Raw genomic sequence first — 21,620 nt, forward strand, 5'->3', positions numbered from 1 at the left:
TTTCTTGAACTCTACATATATTATTATTTTAGTTGACCAACACAAAAAAAAAATTGAAATCACCTTATTTTTTATTCGCTTTGAAAAATTTAAAAGAAAAACAACAAAATGGACAGATAGTAAAACAAAATGAGATAATATAATGAAACAATAAAAAGAAAATTTCTTGAAACTTCAAAAACCGAATGGAAAAATATGAAGAAAAATATCTAAATCAGATTGCTGATGAGATACAGAAAATTGAAAAGGTGGAAGAAAAATTCAAGAAAATCGCTAAAATTCGATATGGAAAAAGTGGAAGAAAATTGACGGAGATAGGAAAATGTCAAAAAGGAGGAGACCGTCGAGAAGTAATTGTATACAGCTCTAATGAGAGCAGAATCCTATTTGACGAGGATATTAGAAAACGATATCCGGTACCTTCAGCAGTGACACTCTCGAAGGCGAATACCGTCACTGCCGTTAGATTTATTGTGCTGTGGTACTGGTAGGGCTGATTCCAATGTGCTCATTCCATCTTACCCTTACCTTTCTTTTCAATATGTGGTACCATGTGGTTCCGTTCACGTACCAAGATGTGGTCTGGGGTAAATTGGTTAAGACAAAGTAGCTGGGACCGGGGGCCGCTATTCCGGTTGCATTTTAGTTTTTATTTCACCAAAATAACTAATTTCCTCAGTAACAATTTATATCTTTACGAAAGGTCTCGGGGGCCCCAGCTTAGCCCGGGCCCCTCTTCCAATGGCATTTTAGGTTTTATTACGCCGAAATAACTAATTTCCTAAGTATTAATTTAAATTTTTATGTTAAGTTCTCGGGAGCCCCTGCTTAGCTCAGGCATCAGAGGCCCCTTCTAAGGGTTCTGTTCCAATTTCATTTTGGTCGAAAATACTAATTTCTCGAGTAAAAAATTAAAATTTTTGTTCTATTCTAGGGTGCCCCTGTAAGGTCATTTTCAAATTGTGTCATTGGAAAATATTTCGTTGGGATCGGCTTTTAAAATACATATTTTTATTTTCCTCGTTAAACTCTATGCACGGTCAAAAAAGGGGCACCTGTGGGCCCCCCTTGGCCGGGGGCCCCGGGGCACTGCCCCGGTTGCCCCAATGGTAGTTACGGCCCTGGTTGTTGATATTTGGTTTAGAGTTGTGACTGCATAGCTCCACTGAAGACGCATAGATGCAGAAATAGCTATCTGGAGATGGTGGTCCAACTCTGAATCAAATAGAAACAAAAACTGCCTTTACCTTTTTTTAAAAAACAATGTTTTAGAACAAAACGAGCCAAAAATTCTTATTGGGAGCTGACAGAAGTAGATTTGAACTTGAATTTAGACAGTTCGTAATTTCAAAAATATGTAATATTTTTTACTAGTGATTTTAAGCCCTTTTCATTTTCCGTTTTAAATTGTTAGGTATAACTCGAGAACGATCAGCTTTAGAGAAAAATTACAACAGACATTTTTTGTTCAGAATGATCCAAAAAACCTAAAAATCTGACTTCTTCTTTCTTTTAAATGAAAAGGGAAAATATTCTCTATGAGAAAAAATAGGGAAAATTTACCCAAAAATGATGTGAGATGCGAACTTTAAAAAATCGTATCCTGGAAACTATGAATTCTAATAACTTCTACCAAACGTCATTTTGAGAAGGAACGATAGAAGTTTTTTTCTGGGAAGCAATGCCTATTTATATACCTAAATCCCTGTTTATACACCTATATCCTCATGGAAAAATGTATGGAGCATAAAACAAAATCGCGATCTTTCGTGATTTTTTTACTTCGTCTTCTGAATATATTTTTGTAAAAAAAATATTTTTGACTTTTAATTTTAAACAACTTTTCTGTATACGTAAGTGTATGTACGATAGGTGGATAGAATTCATCCTAATGCACCCTAGTGCATAGGGACTAATTCACCCACTTAAATGGTAGCACTCCGCGGATTTTTCATATTTGGGAGTCCATTGACGTGTTGAAACAATAACACACCTTTGACGTTGTAGTTCCTTTCTAATGTACATAATTAATAGCCTAATAATACGCAATATTAGTCATAATGGTCGGTGATAAATTTTTAGTAAACACATACACATACTATTTAATGCAACTATATAGATTATGGTCTATATACAACAAACTAGTGGTCAATATCCTACATATTTTATTTAATACATTATCGAAGGCCACTTGATAAATTAATCAAATACGAGAAAAACGTTTAATTTATTTATTCCAAGGTTATCAATAAATAGAAAAATTATCATTATACTAATTGAATACTCTACTACGATAAGCAAATATATCCAGGATTTTCCCTATATACAAAAATTGTTTAGATTCTCACGCGATGTGAACATGAGTTTGTATAAGAAATTTCAAACTTATCATTGTGTATTTAAATTGGAGTGAAGAAATATGAAATAATATTTTTTGTTCTCGAGTAACGAGTATGGGCCATGTGTACCTTATTATTATACTTTCTATTTTGAGTCCTCTATAGTGTTATGAGTGTCTGAGTTATTATTATACGTCTATATTTGGTAGTACCTCTAATCCCCACGTTTTTTATTTTTCTTTTGACGTTTTCTTTTGTTGATTCATTATACTGGCTTTGCGAGCTGTATGTAGAAGTCTTCGATTATCTTTGTTATTACTTTATATTATATTGTCCTTTTTTTCCTTATTATTGGTGTCTTTAATTTTGATAATCTTCTGAACACCCAAAGATCTGGCAGTGCTCACACTATTGACTGACTAAAACATTATTGCTGATTTTTCCTGAACTGAGTATATTTCACGAACTTTATTGCTTTTGAACAATAAATCATAAAATAAAATATTAACAATTTCATTGTGACTGAATGTAACCTGTTATACAGTTGAGTCCGCAAGTCTTTACCCGTGCGTCATTAATACCTGGCAAGAGAAAACACATACTTTTTATCTAGCATCATCCTCTTCCACGCATGAAACTCATGGCAAACCAGCTGCCGTTTGTTATTAAGTAAAAACACATGTTATTTTTATGAACCATCTAGACTCCGTGCATTGAAAAGAGATAGGTACAAAAAAGACGATTCGGTATGTTTTCATATTTTAAGCACAATTTGTTTGACGTTTCTGCTTTGTTTACTTTTGTGGCTGTCAGTCAGTTAAATTTTTTGCTGTTTTTGTCGAATTTTTGCGTGTCGAAGTTTCTTTATATTACACAAACAGTTGTTTTCACAACTAATTTTATATTGGGCTTTGAAATTTTAAGGTAAGCAATTATATTTTGGCAATTAATATTTAAAACATACAAAGCTAACGTCATTCACACAGTAAAGAAATGACTGTGTTTAGGTTTCCGTCAAAGTGAATAAAATAACAAAAATAAACTATGTTATTGAATTTTTTTATAAATTGTTTATTTATTAATCAATAATAACAAAAGAATTTATTAAGCTACTTCAAATGTAGCTGTAATTCTGCACAAACATTTTGAAGCAAAACTTACATTTGACATTCTATATATTTGATAACGTCAAATTTTATAATAAAATCCGTAATCGGAACAGTAGCCACTTTCTGTCACTTGTTGCGTGAAATAGATTTCCGACTTATTTCGTATGCTTTAAATGATGACGCACGGGTAAAGACTCGCGGACTCAACTGTATATACATTCTGCAGTATGTGTGGCCTATCTTTGACAACAATGTTCTGGCAAATGTAACTATAGTTTTGCAAAATTTTGGAATGTGTTCAATTCGTAGAACAATTTTAACATTTTGTTTTCAATACATATTTCAGTCCTCTAGAAATTCAACAGTTTAGAAAGTCCAGTTGAGTTTGCTATGACCCATTAAACGATTCACCACCCAGTATATATGACTATATCCTCGTATCTTTAAAAAGAACATACGACATAACAATGTGCAAGAATTATAACTAATAAATTCATGAACAATTCTTTCAAATTGAGAAAAGTAATGAATAAAAGGTATAACAAAGAAAAAATGTTAAACTTCAGCACAATTACTATTTAAATTTTATCTAATTACATCATAGTACGTAAGTCAATAAATATATTTGTTTAATCTTTATAGATAGTAAAATGAGTTTTAATATGAAGCAACAAAATTTTATGAGTGTTTTATTGTTCAACACCTATTTTATGGGGAATATACACAAAATGTATTAACTCAAAAGGTGCACTTTAAAACATAAGGCACGGAAATTGAGTGTTTTGTTGATGTACTGATAGAAAGAGTTGATAAATACAAATTACCTGCGAACCTGGATTTCAGAAAATAATGATCAAACAGAAATAAGGGCCAGTATAGAAATAGCACGAATATAAGTTTATAAAAATGAAAACAATTTTCTGAGATAAAGACCTTAGATTAGAACTGAGAGTAAGAGCTCTGAAATGCTAATTTTCGATACTACAATTACTCTGGGCTAATTAGCAAAATACAAGGAAAATTTATTTACCAGCAATTTTATTGCTGGAATCGAATCTTATGATTCTATATATTAATAATATAGGTATGCAAAGTCCGCAGATAGTGTGGTACTTTTTTTATAAACAAAATGGTGCCCAAAAATCGTGTTTTTTTCTGTTTTTGCTCTATAACTCCAAAGATTTTAACTTTACAACAAAAACACTCAAATAAAAATTTATCGTAATTAAATTCTGCATAGAGACGTGTTTTTCCAGATTTACTTCGACGAAAATTTTTCCCGGAAAATGCGGGTTTTCCAACAAAATCTTTAATTTTTAACTAAAATTTTAGATAAGTAATTGTTTATCAATAATTAAATAACTTGGTAGCAAAAAAGCTCTTTTCGTATAGATTACAATTCCAGAAGCCGATGGAAATTAAATGAACAGTTTAGCAACAATTGAATTGTTAATTAAAAATTTACGGTCGCTATGATAACCCAAATAATTACAATACATAAGAATAACTATAATTTTTGTATAAAATGACAGTGTACCTATCTAATGTACTTTACAGAATTGAAATTGGACTATTTAAGCGGCCTCAGGAATATTTTAAAATTATAAACAATTTTTTGGCTTATAAACAAATAGAATATCTCGGGAAATATTAAATTAAATTAAATCATGAAAACGGCATTGGAAAAAAAGCGGCAGGACGCTTCTTCTAAAAGAAAAAACGTTTAATTGAGAGGAGTGGTTTCTGAGATACAACCGGTTAAAGTTGACCGGAATTTACGGCAAAGATATAAACAATAGGATCATAATTTTCGAACCATCACCTTTTTATTTTTATCCTCTTTCTTCACACCAATTTTCATATCTTTAAAATAATCATAATAGGTCTGGATCCCGCGTCTGAAAAAAAAGTTGATTAATAGCAAGCTGAAAATTTGTTAATAGCTTAAGGGTGTCTAGTCGGATAAACTTTGATATATGGGAACACTGGAACAGGGGCAGTTTTAACTGTGGAATAAGTTAAAAATTTGGAACGGTCACACCACGAAAACGGTACATTTATTTTGTCCGACAGAACAGACTTAAACTCTCCGAACAGAGATTAAACTCTCATGCAAAAATCAGACTGCTATTTAACACCTGTCATAATTCCTGTCATTTGGCATATTCTACATGTTCCACTCATTAAAACGCCCATTTGGTGATAAATAGCAGTCTGATTTTTGCGTGAGAGTTTAATCTCTGTTCGGAGAGTTTAAGTCTGTTCTGTCGGACAAAATACATGTGTCGTTTTCGTGGTATGACCGTTCCAAATTTTTAACCTGTTCCACAATTAAAACTTCCCCTGTTCCAGTGTTCCCATATATCAAAGTTGGTCCGACTAGACACCCTTAAGCTATTAACAAATTTTCAGCTTGCTATTAATCAACTTTTTTTTCATACGCGGAATCCAGACCTATAACATATATTATTATAATAAAAACTATCGATATTGCGAGTGAAAATTGGCAAAAATAGCAAAATTCCAATCAAAAATCAGGTTGGAGAAAATGTAATCTCAAAGTTCAAAATTGGTATACGTTAAAAAAATGCATTTTCTCGGCTTCCCATGGAGCAATTTTCTTCATTCTTTCTTTGTTCCCGAGTAACTCGAGTAGAGCCATCTAACCAACGCATTATTAAATGCCAAACTTGCTTTTGTTTTGTTATAATAGATTAATTTATTTATAAGAAAAGAAAACTACATATTTATTCCAGTTGTAGACTATTTTTAGATAAACTTACTACAAGTGTACCTTTTAACGTTAAAAACACAAATATTCTCATCTGAAAGCTGTATAATTATTTAAACAATCTTTATTTAAACAAATTAAATATTTTGTTATAATAAATAAATAAATTTATTATAACAAAACAAAAGCAACTTTGACATTTAATAATGCGTTAGTTAGATGGCTCTACTCGAGTTACTTGGGAACAAAAAATAATGAAGAAAATTGCTCCATGGGAAGCCGAGAAAATGCGTTTTTTAACGTATACCGATTTTGAACTTTGAGATTACATTTTATCCAAACTAATTTTTGATTGGAATTTTGCTATTTTTGTCAATTTTCACTCGTAATATCGATAGTTTTTATTATAATAATATATGTTTTGATTATTTTAAAGATATGAAAATTGATGTGAAGAAAGAGGATAAAAATAAAAAGGTGATGGTTCGAAAATTATGACCCTATTGTTTATATCTTTGCCGTAAATGCCAGTCAACTTTGACCGGTTGCATCTCAGGAACCATTCTTCACAATTAAACGTTTTTCTTTTAAAAGAAGCGTCCTGCCGCTTTTTTTCCAATACCGTTTTCGTGATTTAATTTAATTTAATATTTCCCGAGATATTCTATTTGTTTATAATAGTCCTGTCGCCAGGGGGGGTACAACGGCCTCCTTTATTCAGATGGACTTACCCAAGTTTTTTTCATGTATTTTGAACCGTAGAATACGAATATTTTGGGTAACAGTTGATCCGGATGTCGATAAGATTGTTATTGGCTAAGAACTTGAGGAATTACATAACCGCGATCTCTCGCAAAACAAAACATTTTTTGGTTTTTTTTGGCAAAACATGTTTCTACAATTTTTTTCGTAGGATGCCTAGTTTTCGAGATAACCGCGGTTGAACTTTCAAAAAATCGAAAAATTGCAATTTTTGAACCCGAATAACTTTTGATTAAAAAATAAAATAGCAAGTCTGCTTACCGCATTTGAAAGTTTAAGTCAAATTATATCGGTTTTGATTATTTGCATTGCTAAAAATTTATTTTTTTATTGTTTAACAAAGCTATAAACACAAAGTGTTTCCCGTGCCTTTACATGCGTTTTAACGCATGCTACGTAGAAATAGCCTGGATTGCACTAGTACCTATTCTACCTACTCGTTCGATTTTAAATGAGAAATCATTGAAAAAATCACTCATGCACTAGGTGTTTGTAGCTTTGTTTAACAATAACAAAATAAATTTTTAGCAATGCAAATAATCAAAACCGATATAATTTGATTTGAACTTTCAAAGGCGGTAAGCAGAATTGCTATTTTATTTTTTAATCAAAAGTTATTCGGGTTTAAAAATTGCAGTTTTTTGATTTTTTGAAAGTTTAACCGCGTTTATCTCGAAAACTGTCCTACCTACGAGAAAACTTGTTAGAACATTTTTTGCTTAGAATGACCCAAAAAATACAAAAAAATGTTTTGTTTTGCGAGAAATCTCTGTTATGTAATTCCTCAAGTTCTTGGTCAATAACAATCTTATCGACATCCGGATCAACTGTTACCCAAAAAATTCGTATTCTACGGGTCAAAATACATGAAAAAAACTTGGGTAAGTCCATCTGAATAAAGGAGGCCGTTGTACCCCCCCTGGCGACAGGACTATAAGCCAAAACATTGTTTATAATTTTAAAATATTCCTGAGGCCGTTTAAATAGTAAAATTTCAATTCTGTAAAGTACATTAGATAGGTACAGTGTCTTTTTATACAAAAATCATATTTATTCTTATGTATCATAATTATTGTGGTTATTATAGCGACCGTAAATTTTTAATTAACAATTTAATTGTGGCTAAACTGTTCATTCAATTTCCATCGGCTTCTGGAATTATAATCTATACGAAAAGAGCTTTTATGCTACCAAGTTATTTAATTATTGATAAACAATTACATACTTATCTAAAATTTTAGTTGAAAATTAAAGATTTTGTTGGAAAAACCGGCATTTTCCGGGGAAAATTTCCGTCGAAGTAAATCTGGAAAAACACGTCTCTATACAGAATTTAATTACGGTGAATTTTTATTTGGGTGTTTTTGGTGTACAGTTAAAATCTTTGGAGTTATAGAGCAGAAATTGAAAAAAACACGATTTTGGGGCGCCATTTTGTTTATAAAAAAAGTAGCACACTGTCTGCGGACTTTGCATACCTATATTATTAATATATATGTTACGGACAATGACGCAAATCCGGCCAATAACGTTATTGGCCGGCCAATAACGACAATGGCCGGTTGAATTGGTCATTGTCGACAATGGCCGGATATTAACGTTATTGTCCATAGAAACTGGACATTGATGATAATTTTAAATTCTTGATAACATTTCTATCATTGCCCGGCCAATGTCGACAATGCCCGTTGTTAATCGGTCAATGTTGAAATTTTGACTAAAAGATAGGTTATGTGTAGGTTTACTATTTTTTACCTCATGTGTGTATATTGTGTATTGTTTTCGTGCTGAAATTACTCGTAAAGTTATTTAATAAGTGTTATATTGGATATCAACGATGTGCGCACTCGGTTTAATAATTATATAAACGCAATAGTCAAGTCAAAACGTGATGACAATAAATCATTTTTAAACTGTGACGAATACAATAGCCGAATAAGTGAAATTAAAGAAGCGAAAAATATTTTGAGAACAGTGGGTGCTAAAAAACAACAAAGCACTATAGAATGGTTTGTAAATACGATGTAATTACAATAAGTGGCAAAGAGCGACTGATTATGCCAGTTGACGAAAACACCCAGTCAAGTATTATATTATGCTACAACTGTATATTATAAAAATATTATTATTTCCTTGTTTGTATTTATGAATATGTTACCCATATTATGATAAATAAAGACGTTTTATTTGTTTTTAATAACTACTTATATTTCTGCAACTACGTTCAGAAACATCTTAGTATCTCATTTTAAACACTTATTGACTCACACCGATTATCTTCTGAGGCATCGATTTATCAACATTGGCCATTTGCTTCTGGCCACTGTCGCTATTGACCGGTTATTGATGAAAAATCTAATTTTACGTTAAGTTTTTAAAACATTGGCCAATAGCTAAGGTTATTGTCGTTAATGGCCGGGCATTGTCGTTAATAACCAAGGAAAATGGACATTCACGACAATGCCCGGCCATTAACGTCAATGTCCAATTTATATCATTGACCGTAACATATACAATCATAAGATTCGATTCCAGCAATAAAATTGCTGGTAAATAACTTTTCCCAAAAATGGCCTATTTTCCGATAATCTGCTAAGACTAAATATGAATTTGGAAGTTGGACACTGAAGTAAAAACACATATTATAATACGCTACTTTCATTTGAAATGTGGTGTCAAAGAAGGATGCTTGAATAGCATGGACACAGAAGTATTGCGAAAAATGGACAAAGAGTAAGGATACAAAATAATAAATACAAGAAATATACGAAAATTACAATATCTGGGATCTGTAATGAGGAGGCCAGCGATATGAAGTGCTCATATTGATCATATACGAAAAGATACCAGGATTTAGTAGTATAGGAAAAAGGAAAGTGTCATGGTTCAAAGATTTAAGGGACTGGTTTTAAATGCAGTTCAATAGTCAGAGCAGCAGTAAGTACTTAGACAAAGTAAAGATAGTGATGATGATATCCGTCTACCTATTTATTGGGAAACGGCACTTAAAGAAGAAGAGTGTGCCATAGGTAAAGAACAATATTGATAACTTGACTAAAACCAAGAAATTTCAAACACAGGAAAAATGGAAAATTAGATATTGCTAGTAAGTTAATTTGAAATTCTTCTTCTTCTTCTTTCTCGAAACTCCTTATGCCCCTCAGGGGCGTCGGAGAATTTGAAATTCAAGAATATTAACTAATGAATTTTAAATATAGAAAATAAAGGTTCCAAGAAAAAATTTATAAGAATGTAAATTCTTTGTGGGGTATAACTTGACACATAACGTAACAGAGATAATAAAGGAATGCTATCTATACAACTGAAATATTTTTATTCTGAATGTACTTACATATATTGAACAAGTTAAGCATAGATAAACTATTTAAATATTTCATGTGCTTATTAAAAAATCATTATAAAATTGATCCATAGATAGCATTATATACAGTACCTGCTCAAATTATTACTCACCATAAAAATATCAGTTTTTTGAATTCCAAGCATTTTAAAATCTTCAAAGTGATACAGAGCTGCTGAATTTTGCATAACAATTAGTGAACCATCTTGCTACATAAATAATTAAGATAAAAATGGTGGAACTTTTTGATTGAACTGTCAAAACTTAACAGATGACACTAGAATGTGCTAAAGTAAGCACTGACTCGACTTTTTCAAACTTGACTTTTTAATTAAATTAGTGATTGGTATTGATGTTCTATGGTGATGTTAGTTTTGAATTTGGTTAAGTAATTTCTATCATAAAACAGAACAATTAAGGTCTGATTGGAATTTTTTTTAAATGAGTAAATGTAAAGATCTTTGTGGTGAGCAAATCGCTTTTGTTACTGCTCTATTAGAAAGTACCACATCTAGTCAAAGAGAAATATGTAGCACGAACATGTGGTGTATCTCAATCGTCAACCTCGTCATTTGATGGTTGAGACAAAAACTGCAAGAGATCGTTTTAGATAAAAAATTTAATAAATTTATATACCATCTACCTACAAGTGAAGTTTTACTTCCTTAGTAATAAGTTTTTTTATTATGGTATACAGCCAATGAGAGGAATCTTTTCCTTTATATTTTGCAAGAGAAACATCCTGTTATATCAGTTCAGAGGGGTCACTGTGGCAGAAAGCTGCCAGTTGCCCCCAGAAGGCAACACATTTTAAATAATTTGGCTAGAAGAGGCACCTATAAGATAGATATATAAGGAATAAATTGGAAGAAGCATGGTGTTCAGTATAGTTGGCCTATAAACCGAAATTTGTTCAAATGCCAAAGGCCTGTTAAGAAGCCAAAATTAACACCACACACTCTCAAGAAATTGAAGGCAAGTGAGAAATAGGATGCAAGAAAATGTCCTGGGTCCGAAACACAAGGCAATGGACAGGGATACAAGGCCATACAATCTCTGATACACATTGCAAAAAACAGAGAGTTAATGGAAAATGTGATCGCTAACCTCCATTAGTGGATTTTTATCTGAAGAAGAAAGCTCAAGAAATCAAGAAATGCTTAGCTGGGGCCAATTTGCATAAAGACTGGACTATTGATGTATTGAATGACACATTTGCAGGTTTGCTTTAGAGATGAAGCAACATTTCAAATTATTGATAATAATGACTAATTTGTTCCAAGACATTCAGGAAAAAAATATGAGAACAGATGTATTATAAAAACAACTAAATATCCCACCTCAGTAATGATCTGGTCTGTAATGCGTGACAAAGGAACTCATTGAGTTAATGAGCGACATGGAAAGTGAGTTGGATGTTTATATGTGGTAGAAAAAACTATGCAACAGGATCAGTATAGAGTCTAGCAGACAGGATTGGTTCCACAAATACATCAATGGTTTGGTAATAGTCGCAAGGTCTTTATGCAGGATAGAGCAACTTTCTATACAGCTAAAACATTAATTTTTTAGTGAGACAAGAAATTCCTCTATTATTATGATCCTGGAACTTACCAGAGATGAACCTCATCTGTCATGAACCCCAAATGTCTGAGAGTGTCCAAAAAGAAAATTGGAAGAGGAAGTAGGTAGTAATAAACAAGATTCAGTTGATAGAGGAAATAATTTATTGGCCACAATCATTTTATTGACCATGATCATTTAATCCCTTCGCTACCAAGGAGGTTTTTAAGTTTGGTCCTCATAGATCATAGCTATTTTAATTGCCATTATTTGCAGTGCGATCCCTGGTTCAAGGGTGAGACGCTGGTCTACGGGAAAAATCTATGTGGCTGTTTGGCTCATATATGAATATGAGTCTCTTGATAGAGAATGTTTTAAAAGAAATAGCAACAACATGCATAAATAGCATGCCTACGAAAATGGCTGCATTTCTTATTAAAAGGGTGGCTTAACAAAATATCAGTATTGTAGTAAAATTATGTGATGATTTCAATTTATTTCTTCAATAAATACACACACAAAAGGTTAATACTATTATTAGTGTAATCCTTTTATACAGGGTGTCCCGAAAAGATTGGTCATAAATTATACCACAGATTCTGGGGTCAAAAATAAGTTGATTGAACCTCACTTACCTATATAGTCCATCCGTTTTGAGATGGACGTTGAGAGGTGACTCAAATTTTTTTGCAGAAATTGCTTGAAAATAACTTAGATAATAATATTTGAGTTATCCTCCCACTTAAAATGGTCCGGAACATTGTTTAAATAATCAAAATGTCAAAATATGAAGGCAAAATTAGATTTTTTTATTGGTTTTTTTGATTATAACTTTAAAACTGTTCATTTCTGAGAAAAGTTGTACTGACATAAAAGTTGCGTAATTAAATTTCCTACAATATAGAAATAATTTAAAAAATAGTCACCCTTGTTGCAAAATAGCAATCATTGCGAAAAAAACCATACAAAAACAAGTATTCGCATTTTACGTTTTTCAACCATTTATGCTACACTTAGGACCTTCATATTTTACCCAGAAAAACTGAATGATATAGTAAAACAACACTGTAAATTTCATTAAGATCGGTTTAATAGATTTTGCAAAATAAATTTTGCAATCCAACTTTCGCAAAAAAATTCATTTTTTTAAAATGTTGCAGGACTGAAAATAAAGCAGATAGCAAGTTGATTTTTTTTTGCTTATAGAAGTGTACTGTACCTTTCATTTGCAATTTGCAAAATTAAAATCGATTAATTACCACGGCGTCAGGAAATTTTTTAAATAAACATTAATTTTTGGTGCTAGGCGCAGGACAGCGGTGTTCGATTCACAAAGTTGATTTCCACCAAAATTTCTTCCAATCTTTATCTAATATATTATTTTCTTACTCTATATTTTGTTGTATTTTAATATTTTAATTCCACAAAAATCAAACTAATTTTTTTATTGTTTGTGAAATATTGTTTAAACAATTGCATATGTTTAAAAATAATAAACTTTTATTCTCTATGTTAAAATATATGAACAAAGAAAGTTTTTGCTAAAAAAAGTGTTATTTCAAAGGATAGAGTATGTGTTTTTATTTTGCAATAAACAAATTTATTTATTTAAGTATATCGAAATGTAATAAAAATTAAAATGTATCAATCATTATCAAAGGTCATTGGAATGCCCAATCAGAGCAAACTATCCTCTGTCCTGCGCGTAGGACCAATAATTAATGTTTATTTAAAAAAATTCCTGACGCCGTGGTAGTTAATCGATTTTAGTTTTGCAAATTGCAAATGAAAGGTATAGTACACTTCTATACGCAAAAAAAAATTTCAACTTGCTATCTGCTTTATTTTCAGTCCTGTAACATTTTGAAAAAATGAATTTTTTTGCGAAATCTGGATTGCAAAATTCGTTTTGCAAAATTTATTGAACCGATCTTAATGAAATTTACAATGTTGTTTTACTGTATCATAAAGTTTTTCTGGGTGAAATATGAAGCTCCTAAGTGTAGCATAAATGGTTGAAAAACGTAAAATGCGAACACTTGTTTTTGTATGGTTTTTTCGCAATTATTGCCATTTTGCAACAAGGGTGACTATTTTTTAAATTTTTAACCAATTCTATATTGTAGGAAATTTAATTACGCAACTTTTATGTCAATGCAACTTTTCTCGGAAATGAATACTTTTAAAGTTATAATCAAAAAACGAAGAAAAAAATCGAATTTTTCCTTCATTTTTTGACATTTTGATTATTTAAACAATGTTCCGGACCTTTTTGAGAGGGAGGATAACTCAAATAATATTATTTGAGTTATTTTCAAGCAATTTCTGCAAAAAAAAATGAGTCACCTCTCAACGTCCAAATGTACTAATATTTTTACAGGTGCGCCCTGGTCTAATATACAATAGTGCACACAAAAAAAGTCACAGCATTTTGAAGTTACAAAATGAAAATCGATTTTTTTTCATATATCGAAAACTCTTAGAGATTTTTTTATTGAAAATGGACAATTCTTATGGCAGCAACATCTTATAAAAAAATTAAAGTGAAATTTGTGCACCCCATAAAAATTTTATGGGGGTTTTGTTCCTTTAAACCCCCCCAAACTTTTGTGTACGTTCCAATTAATCTAATATTGTGGCACCATTAGTTAAACACAATGTTTTTAAAACTTTTTTGCCTCTTAGTACTTTTTTGATAAGCCAGTGTTTATCGACATTTTGAATATTTGTCGAATCCACCACATATTTGTATATGGTTAAGTACGATTATAGAGACCTGTTAATAATCTGAAAATTGATTTATAATTTGCATTTTTAGGTATATTTTGAAAAAGAAGCCACATCTCGATAAAAGGTGACTTGGCAAAAAAGACTAACAGTCAAAAAAGTTTTAAAAACACTGTGTTTAACTAATGGTACCACAATAATAGTTTAATTGGAACGTACACAAACGTTTGGGGGCTTTAAAGGAACAAAACCCCCATAAAATTTTTATGTAAATATATTAAAAAAGAAGCTGCATCTCGATAAAAACTGGATTATCGAAAAAATATTAAGAGGCAAAAAAGTTTTAAAAACGTTGTGTTTAACTAATGGTATCACAATAATGAATTAATTGGAACGTACACAAAAGTTTGGGGGGTTTAAGGGAACAAAACCCCCATAAAATTTTTATGGGGTGGACAAACTTCACTATAATTTTGTTTTAAGCTGTTCCTGCCACAAGAATAATACCTACATGTCGATTTCCAATAAAAACTCTCTAATAGTTTTCGATATATTGAAAAAAATCGATTTTCATTTTGTAACTTTAAAGGGCTGTAACTATTTTTATGAGCACATTTGTACTAAGGTAAGTTAGGTTCAATCGAACTATTTTTGACCCCAGAATGTGTGGTATAATTTATGACCAATCTTTTCGGGACACCCTGTATAATATAATATAGCCAACATACCTAGTTATAACAATAACGTGTGATCCAAAATTATTGTCACCATAGGTGGCTCTGAACGACAGAGATAGCTATACAGTGCATGTCTATTCTTAATTCTGATTTACTTTCCAGTTTACGTCAACTTTGCAGTGTACATCAACCTTAGAATATAAAATAAACATATATATTCTAAGACATCAACTTAACAAGAAAAGTTAGGTTATGTAGAGATGTTGGTGGTGGTGGATATAACAGCATCTTGTTTGATTTTATTTTGTATTGTTACTTATAATTTTGTTAATTCTTTTTATTTTTGATTAAAGTTCTGTGTTAAAGGTTTTGACTGATTTTTTATGTTTTATAATGTTAATCAAAATTAATTGATAAACCAATGATATAAATTCAGATTAAAGCAAGACATACGTAATTTTTTGCACAGCTAGCTTTGATCCCAATAATTGTTGATCGCTCGTTATAATTGATTATAAAAAAAGCAAGTTAGTCCAGGAACCAAAGCTTTTCACCTAGCAATTTTTACAGAATGGATCAATTTGCTTGAAAATTTGAGAATAAGTAGTGGATAGTCGATGGATCAAAATCTATATGAAGCCGACAGGCGCTTTTACCATGCGGGTGGTCGCCACCCCATCTCGGGGGTGGAAATTTTTCATTATATTTTGACGGCAAAAGTTGATAAAAACATTCATTCTAAGCAAAAAATGTTCTATACATTTTGTTGATAAAATTAATAGTTTTTGATTTATTCTCTATCGAAAGTGTTAGTTTTATATCTAAAAAATCAATATTTTTCGATGGTATACTCATTTACGATTCACTCAATTTTTGCTGTAGAACAAATTTTAATCAAACCAAGTTCTTGGGAATTAAATTACCTACAATTTCATATTTAAATATTTTTTCGTATCTCTGATACTAATCTTTCTATTCTGAAGAAAACAGAATTTTTTACCAAATCGCAACCATTCGTTATTCGCAATCTATTAATAATACATAAATAAAGAAGAATAAATAAGACAAATGACTAAAAACACCGCTAACTTACATTATTATGCTTCCAATTGGATTTCTCCTTTTTTTAATATATTGATTTTTTAACCGTAACTTTTTTATTTTTTTATCTTACAAAGTTCGTTAGAAAAGAATTTTGTAGGTTTTTACAAGATCTATAAGGCTATTAATATTAAATCCTTTTAAAATTCTCAGTCACAAAAAGAGGTGGCATTGAAAGGGTTGATAAAGGTGGTTTTTGCATGATATTACAGTTTTACCTAATTGTCAATAGCTCACTCAATTTTTGCTGTAAAAAAATTTTTGCAAACCAAGTTCTTGGGAATTAAATAAGGTACAATTTCATATTTAATTATTATTTCATATCTCTGATTCTAATCTTTCTATTCTGAAGAAAAGGGCATTTTTTACCAAACTACAAAAACCCGTTATTCGCTTTTAACTCCATTTTTTTAAAAACTAATCATTTTAAGCCGATCAAACTTCTAGAACGTATTAAATACATAAATCAAGAAAACCAAATAAGGTCAATGACTAATTTGAATTAGGGTGGTGATTAGGGCGGTTGCTTCTGATCAGTTTTTCGCTGAAAAAAAGAGGTACTGACATTCTTTTCATTATAAGTTACTTAATTTTTGAGCTAAAGACATTTTTTCTATTTCTGGAGATAGATATTTTTAAATACTTTAAATTATTTTGAACAAGTTATCCTCGAAGAATGCATAGTTTTCCCGTCTTTTGACTTTGAAACTACAATATTTAGCATTTGACGAAGAAGAGCTAACATATAATAAAGTATAGCTCGATTACTATTAATCTTAAAGAAAATAAAAAAAAAACGGTTTTGTTTATTTTCTCAAAAGGTACAGCTGGTTCCAAAAAAAACTGAGCAGTGTATTTTCTTCTTCTTCTTCTTTTTGTTTTTGGTCTCGCTGCAAGGCAATTACCAGCACGATTTATAGGCGATCTTGATGTAGTCTGGCTCTAAGCCATATCAAAATATCTGACTATGTTCTTGTAAAAAGCTTTTGATGAGGTGTGATATAATGAATATGAGTTTAATTATATTTAATTTATTATATTTTGAAGGATAAACTTATTATTTACATACTCTCACTGTCACTGCCAAATCTTAAAATTTGTCAGATAACTTCAACCTCAAAAAATGGCTGTTTGTTTGTTTATTTCATTATTTATCTGTCATAATAAATATAACATAATGTCAGACCAATCATACACTGCTCAAAATGATCAAATCTTATTAAGAGTCGTATCAGTTTTTTCTAGGAACCAGCTGTACATTTTTGTTAAGTAAAGTTGTTTTGATAAAACGAAAACTTTTTGAGTTATTAGCAGAAAACTGATTAAAAACATTGATTTTTTCGATATAAAACTAACACTTTCGATAGCGAATAAATCGAAAACTATTAATTTTATCAAAAGTTTTTTGATTATAATAAATGTTTTTACCAGCTCTTGCGTTCAAAATATAATAACAATTTCCACCCCCGAGATGGGGGTGGTAACCACCCCCATGGTAAAAGCGTCTTTTGGCATGATATAGATTTTGATCCTTGGACTATCCACTACTTATTCTCAAATTTTCAAGCAAATCGATCCATTCTGTAAAAATTGCGAGGTTTTGGCCTATTTTAAGCTTCATTACTTGGACTAGGTCTAATGTGAGCAGAGACTGTATATACCAAAAATTCAGGGCCGTAACTATCATTGGGGCAACCGGGGCGGCGCCCCGGGGCCCCCCAGGTGCCCATTTTTTGACCGTGCATAGAGTTTAACGAGAAAAATAAAAATATGTATTTTAAAAGCCGATGCCAACGAAATATTTTCAAATGACACAATTTTAAAAAGACCTTACAGGGGCACCCTATAAAGTTTTAATTTTTCACTGGAGAAATTAGTATTTTCGACTAAAATGCAATTGGAACAGAACCCTTAGAAGGAAACCCTGAGGCCTAGCTGAGCTGGGGCTCCCGAGACCTTAACATAAAAATTTAAATTAATATTTAGGAAATTAGTTATTTCAGCGTAATAAAACCTAAAATGCCATTGGAAGAGGGGCCCGGGCTAAGCTGTGGCCCCCGAGACCTTTCGTAAAGATATAAATTGTTACTGAGGAAATTAGTTATTTTGGTGAAATAAAAACTAAAATGCAACCGGAATAGCGGCCCTGGTCCCAGCTACTTTGTCTTAACCAATTTACCCCAGACCACATCTTGGTACGTGAAAGGAACCACATGGTACCACATATTGAAAAGAAAGGTAAGGGTAAGATGCAATGAGCACATTGGAATCAGCCCTACCAGTACCACAGCATAATAAATCTAACAGCAGTGACGGTATTCGTCTTCGAGAGTGTCACTGCTGAAGCTACCGGATATCGTTTTCTAATATCCTCGTCAAATAGGATTCTGCTCTAATTAGAGCTGTATACAATTAGTTCCCAACTAGTCTCCTCCTTTTTGACATTTTCCTATCTCCGTCAATTTTTCTTCCACTTATTCCATAAGTATCGAATTTTACCGCATTGTTGAATTTGTCTTCCACCTTTTCAATTTTCTGTATTTTCTCAGCAATCTGATTTACCTCTTCCTACATTTTCTTTAAATAAACCTTCATATCTTCATATTTTTCCATTCGGTTTTGAAGTTTCAAGATATTTTCTTTTTATTGTTTCACTATATTATCTCATTTTGTTTTACTATCTATTCATTTTGTTGTTTTTCTTTTAAATTTTTTAAAGCGAATAAAAAATAAGGTGATTTCAAAATTTTTTTGTGTTGGTCAACTAAAATAGCAATAGGTAGATTCAAGAAACTTCAGTCATAGAATCCATTAAAACGCGTTTTCAATGGGTTAAATATCAAACATTTTTCCGGACCCCGCCTTCCGCTGGGGGGTAAACCCTAAGACCCACCGGTAGGGGGCCCCCAGATCACCTTTGCCCCGGGGCCCCTAACATCGTAGTTACGGCCCTGCAAAAATTATGTAAAATTGATTACAATCTCTAAAAAAAGTACTTAATTCAGGTAAGTACGTATTTTTTCAGATAAGATATAAAGAACAATTATTCAATACCCAATTTAAAAAAGTAGACACTCTGACTAATCATTTAGCACCAAGTCAATTGTTAAACCATGAACCACTTATGCATAAAGATTGCAAATCTCTTTGCAACTTTTTACAATGATATAACAACGGTGTGAACTGACCCAAAAACCACAAAAAAATGCATAATTATCAACTGTCTATATTTGTGTTCTAATTATTTCATTGATAACGTGTATGAACTAATAATACATCAAGGATATTTTTTTAAATAAGCACACACTCTAAATCGAAATGATCAAGTAACACTAACACTAATTAATTCAAAAATCACTTACAATTTGCTCCCTCACGTTGTTGTGAAAAATTTGTTCATTTATATCTGGTTCATCTTCATATTCTTCCATAATTTTTCACCTATCTGTGAAAATCGGTCCTTTTAAGACGAATTGTTCAATCATGTTTATAATTGTTTACACGAACTGTGAAACTGCTAACATTCCGATAAATATTTTTACAAATTCGCGAACACTTTTTTTGAACTATTTCACTTCACCACGCACTTGCACAGACAGATGTTCATTAACAATTAAATGAATTTGACAAATTGACAACGACTTTAAATTAAAATCAAAACAATGAGAGGGACTGTCACTTTTGTCAAAAAGCGCCATCTTTGCGTATGTATTTATATTCCTTAGACATAGGCAACTCTGTATACAACGGAAAGGCAAATAAACGATTATAATAGTACAGTCAACTACAGTGACTGAAGGCACCTGAAGGTTTTCACCTCCGATTTCGTCGAACCTCCATCGATACTTTCATGAAAATTGATAAGTAGTTAGAGGATACCCAAAGAAACAAGTGACATGGTGCCAACTTGCGCTTTTACCCTTTTTGCATGCAATTTTTTTCATGGAAAATTAAATTATTTGATCTTTATTAACTCAAAAAATATTGATTTATCTTAACAACTTTATGATAACCAATGTTGCTGATAGTCCGTTCTTTAACGGTAAAATATCGCAAAACCTCTAAATTTTAAAGAACCGCTTAGATTGACATGAAATTTGGCACACACATAGCTAACATGTCAAAGAAAAAAAGTGATATTGTGCCGATATGTGCTTTTGCCCTGGGGGTGGTTTGCACCACCTCTTGGGGGTGAAAAAATATTCGTCCAAAGTAAGTCAGGAAATGTATAAACTGGCTAATTTTAAGTAACTTTTGTTCTATAGAGTTTTTTCACTAAGTCAATACTTTTCGAGTTATTTGGCAGTGAATATGTTCATTTTTTCAACAAAATAACCACGCTTTTAGACGGTTTTTCGCAAATAACTCAAATAGTAAATATTTTGTCGAAAAAACATTCTTAGCAAAAATATAGCCTGTAAAAAATTTAAAAAAATGGTGTATATATCACGTCTCTATACCTAGTAGAAGCAGAGTTATAGCTAATGAAAAATAGGTTCATATTCGTCAAATTCCAAATGGAATACTTTAACGTGAAATAACCAAAAATGAAGCACATTTCGGGGAAAACTCATTACAACTTATTTAAAGTGTTTAAAAAAAGCTTCTTTTTTGATTTATAAAAAAAAATTTCTAGCATCAAAAGTAAACAAGTTACGCTCAAAATAAAGTTAGTCCCTTTTTGTTTTGGTAAAAAAATCGGGAAAATCACCCCCTAATTAGTATCTTAAATGAACTTAATCGTTACGACTTCACAAGTTTCTTGACTCGTGTATGTATTGTTTATATGATCTGTAAGTTTCATCGGTTCAAAGTCCTTGTTATTGAAAAGGTTGTAGTTAAAAGGGGTTGAACGAGTCACTGATCACGAATGTATGCAAATTTAGAAACACCAAATCTTAATCAATTTTTGTCTAACAGAAAAACAAAAAAATACATGATATTCAGAAAAGCAATGCTGACTTTTTGTGTTTTTCGAGATTTTTGGTATCTCTACAATTTTTAAGTTATTTTGAAAAAAAGCATATTTTTCAAAATTAAAATGAAAAGTGTTGACTTAGCGAAAAAGCTCTATAGAACAAATGTTACTTAAAATTAGTCAGTTTACCCATTTCCGGACTTATTTTGGACATATATTTTTTCACCCCCAAGACGGGGTGAAAGTCATCCCCAGGGCAAAAGCACACATCGGCACAATATCACTTTTTTTCTTTGACATGTAAGCTATACGTATGCCAAATTTCATGTCAA

The 21,620-nt window shown here is 31.4% G+C and overlaps 1 protein-coding gene across 1 annotated transcript in view; it reads right to left on the bottom strand.

Annotated features, from left to right (window-relative positions):
- The window catches only part of LOC126886721 (protein Lilipod), a 119,879-nt gene extending 99,880 nt beyond the window's left edge, over window positions 1–19,999 (bottom strand). The window contains exon 1 of the mRNA XM_050653729.1: window positions 19,733–19,999. Coding sequence (XP_050509686.1) covers window positions 19,733–19,801 — 69 coding nt within the window. The 5' untranslated portion in view covers window positions 19,802–19,999. The remainder of the gene's footprint in view (window positions 1–19,732) is intronic.
- Window positions 20,000–21,620: the final 1,621 nt, after the last annotated feature.

Source organism: Diabrotica virgifera, chromosome 6 (assembly GCF_917563875.1).
Source record: "Diabrotica virgifera virgifera chromosome 6, PGI_DIABVI_V3a".
Taxonomy (NCBI): Eukaryota; Metazoa; Arthropoda; class Insecta; order Coleoptera; family Chrysomelidae; genus Diabrotica; species Diabrotica virgifera.